Raw genomic sequence first — 3,188 nt, 5'->3', positions numbered from 1 at the left:
ATTTGACGCAAATGCAAATGATTATAATTTTAGGGAAATATTGTCTTTTAATCAGAAAAATTGAGGAACAAAGTTTTTTTCTTTTGATTTAATTAATGTCATTTATAATGTGTTTGTGCATTACTTTAAAAAAAACACATCTTGTTTGAGCAATAACTCTTAATAACTGCATTACAGCATTACTTCAGGTGGCAATTCCAACAACAGATTTTTGTCGTAATTCCAATAATTTTCAATCAATATAAACTTATTAAATGTCAACTCATCTTTGTTTCCCTCAAATTTGTATTCATGTGTAATACTGGCTACAGCTCAAGTCTCTTTCAAAAAACTAAATGAAAAATACACATGTTGATGTGTCAGATTCTATGAACCTTTTTTCACACAGGGTTACGCATTGCTTAAGAAAAAATGCATGCTAGATCTGAAAATAGAGCGAAACCTGGATGGTGATCAAAGCCATGCTGTTCCTGATGTGCGTGTGCAAGGGGCGCTGTCCTCCGTCTATTGCTGTCTAGACGTCACGCAGTACAAGTTAATACGAGGTCTTCTTGACCATAACCTGGGGGAAAAGATTGAGAACTTCAAAAAGAGCTTCTTACTTACATGCAAGATCCAAATATACAGGTATGAGTTATTACAAATATATATGACACACCTAATAATTATTCGCTATTACTCGCTGTGATATTTGTTTTCGTACCACACAGTAACCTGTTGCATTTGTTAATCACCTTTGCTATACCAAGTGAAAGAAATAGTATCCAAAATTACAGGTATTGGTTGATACAAACGCGTATTTACTCATTGTCAGATATGCTGAGTGATGGCCTTTATTTCTCAAGTAGGGAATGACAATTGCATGTTCCCTCATCTTTATGAGAATTTTTCTAAACTCTGATCTAAAGATATGTTTTTGTTTTGTCTAGACAAAAGTCTAGGAATTTCAATAGCCATGTTGTCTATGTTGACGTCTTAGTGACTTTCTCCACATTGTAAAAAAAAAATTGAATATTCTTTTATGAAACTTGGTATAGACATTTACCATGGCAATCAATAAGGTCACCTATGTCCAGCACTTTGAGTAGAATATTATTTTAGTAATGACCCTTGATCAATGAAACAAAACATGAAATACAACCATTTGCATTTGAAGTGTTCCTGTAAGAAAGTCTTATGTACTGTTTTAGGGCAGCAAAAACTCATTTGTTTATTAAGTAAGCTTTTACATTTTATATTAATAATGTCAAATAAAAACATCATTTTTTTTAGACTGTTCTCAGTGGAGATGTATGGACTGTGATTTCCATGGGTGTTGACCTTCACAATGTGACCCTGGAATTTGTGACCTCCCATGACCTGGACCCCACTGACCCTTCAATATCAGGGGTCAGCTTAGCCAAGCTAGACTTCATTCACTCGAGATTGTCTTATGAGTCATTTTCTGACCAGTCCAAGGAGACAGATCTTACTTCGACAGAGATACGTTTAAGTGATACAAGATTTAGAGGTAAGCAAAACACTCATAGTGTTTCTCAAGCAACTATACTGCATGATCTGAATGGTGCTTTAGATATTTCTGTGGCTAATATTGATCATCTAAGAACTATGTGTAATATTTTCTTAAAGCTGAATACAAAAGATACTATGATATTTGAATTTATTAGCTGTTAGTGTCGGCACAGTTGCGTGCCCTTGCCAGATATTCTGAATAAACTTTTAAAATAGGTTGAATAATTGACATGATGCATAACCACTCTGAAATACATATAATTCATAACTGATAAACCAGTTAAAGATTTACTATTCACATAGTAACACTTGAAAAACAAATTCAAGTGGACTTGGCGTTTCACTTATTCTTTTGTACAAAGTATGTAATTAAAGAGGGCGGTCCTTATCAGATTGCGTCATGCCATGCCAAATAAGATTCTTAGTATGTTGCATAATCTATGAAGAAAATTGTCAATTAGATGAAGCTATTAACTTGTCAGCAAGTTTTATTAAAAAATTATCACCTTGCTTTAGATGTAGCAACCGACCAGCGAACTAGTGTTTTTGAGAAGATCCTCCAGCCAATGAAATCAGAGAGCAGGCGTCGCCTACAGCTTGAGCTACACTGGCGGGCCTCACAAGAGGGCACAACATTTAGCGTCGTCGTTAATAACATGAAGCTTCTCTGTAGTTTTGAGTGGATCATGGCTGTGAAGGAGTTCATTGCAACAAAGCCGGAGAATCCTTTCCTCTACGGTAAATTGTCTTATTGTTTTCTTTAATAACAAATAGAATGTAGATATACTTTCAGTGGACATTATGCGACTCATTCACATTTTAAAGAGTCAGACTTCGAAAAAGTTTGATTTGATTTGTGAAGAAACAAGTAAATGCTTGTTACAATGTTAAAATATCAACAGAAGTTAATGTTATCAAAAATATTCTGATGGCTTCTGTTATCATTCCCTCAATGTCAGTGTATATTTAGATTAAGATAAGTCATAAGTTAAAGTAAGTGTGCTATTGTTTAAAAAAAGATTATTAGGTATGACAATATGATATTTTTTGTTTGAGATAATCTAGTAGTGATGTTGAACAAATTACTGCATTTCCATATACACTGACATGCTGTTGGACTTATTATGCCATTATTACATATTGTACATGTATAAACTACCAATTGCTAAAGCATTGATATATATTGTATTGAACAATGCCCTTGCCCTTGCCCTATAGTTTAGTTTTGTTTTTTAATTATTATAGGTCATCATAAAAAAACCATTGAGTATAGGACTCAGGAGTTTGAAATACTTATAAAACATATTATTTTCTTTTTCAAGGCGTAAGTGTATGTTTCTTTGCAGGTCAGTCATTGAGTAACATGAGCTGTGCTTCAAGATCAGGAGCAACTTCCCCCGTTACTGTTTCCAGTGTAGGTTCTGGAGCCTCTAGTCCTTTATCATCGACAAGCAAGACTTCAAATACTCAACAGGCACAGGTGGGTGTTATTTTGGGGCTTTTTGAATGAGTAATTTAATGTGATACTGTGGATGAATATACATGACCTTGATAGGACAAGGTTAAACTGTTCAGTGTTGAGTCTTGAGCCAAAAGTCCTTTATCAGCATTAAGCCCAACTACAAACAACAATCAGCACATTCATGTTATTAAAAATATTCTGATGGCTTCTGTAA

At 34.2% G+C, this 3,188-nt stretch overlaps 1 protein-coding gene across 1 annotated transcript in view; it reads left to right on the top strand.

Annotated features, from left to right (window-relative positions):
• The first annotated feature begins 474 nt into the window (after positions 1–474).
• Positions 475–3,188, top strand: part of LOC128238434 (intermembrane lipid transfer protein VPS13D-like) — a 52,537-nt gene continuing 49,823 nt past the window's right edge. The window contains exons 1-4 of the mRNA XM_052954355.1: positions 475–627; positions 1,273–1,510; positions 2,029–2,250; positions 2,859–2,992. Coding sequence (XP_052810315.1) covers positions 607–627; positions 1,273–1,510; positions 2,029–2,250; positions 2,859–2,992 — 615 coding nt within the window. The 5' untranslated portion in view covers positions 475–606. The remainder of the gene's footprint in view (positions 628–1,272; positions 1,511–2,028; positions 2,251–2,858; positions 2,993–3,188) is intronic.

The sequence above is a fragment of the Mya arenaria genome, chromosome 6, assembly GCF_026914265.1.
Source record: "Mya arenaria isolate MELC-2E11 chromosome 6, ASM2691426v1".
In the NCBI taxonomy this organism is placed as follows: Eukaryota; Metazoa; Mollusca; class Bivalvia; order Myida; family Myidae; genus Mya; species Mya arenaria.
Note: the sequence above shows the minus strand (reverse complement) of the source record. Positions and strands in the feature narration are given on the sequence as shown.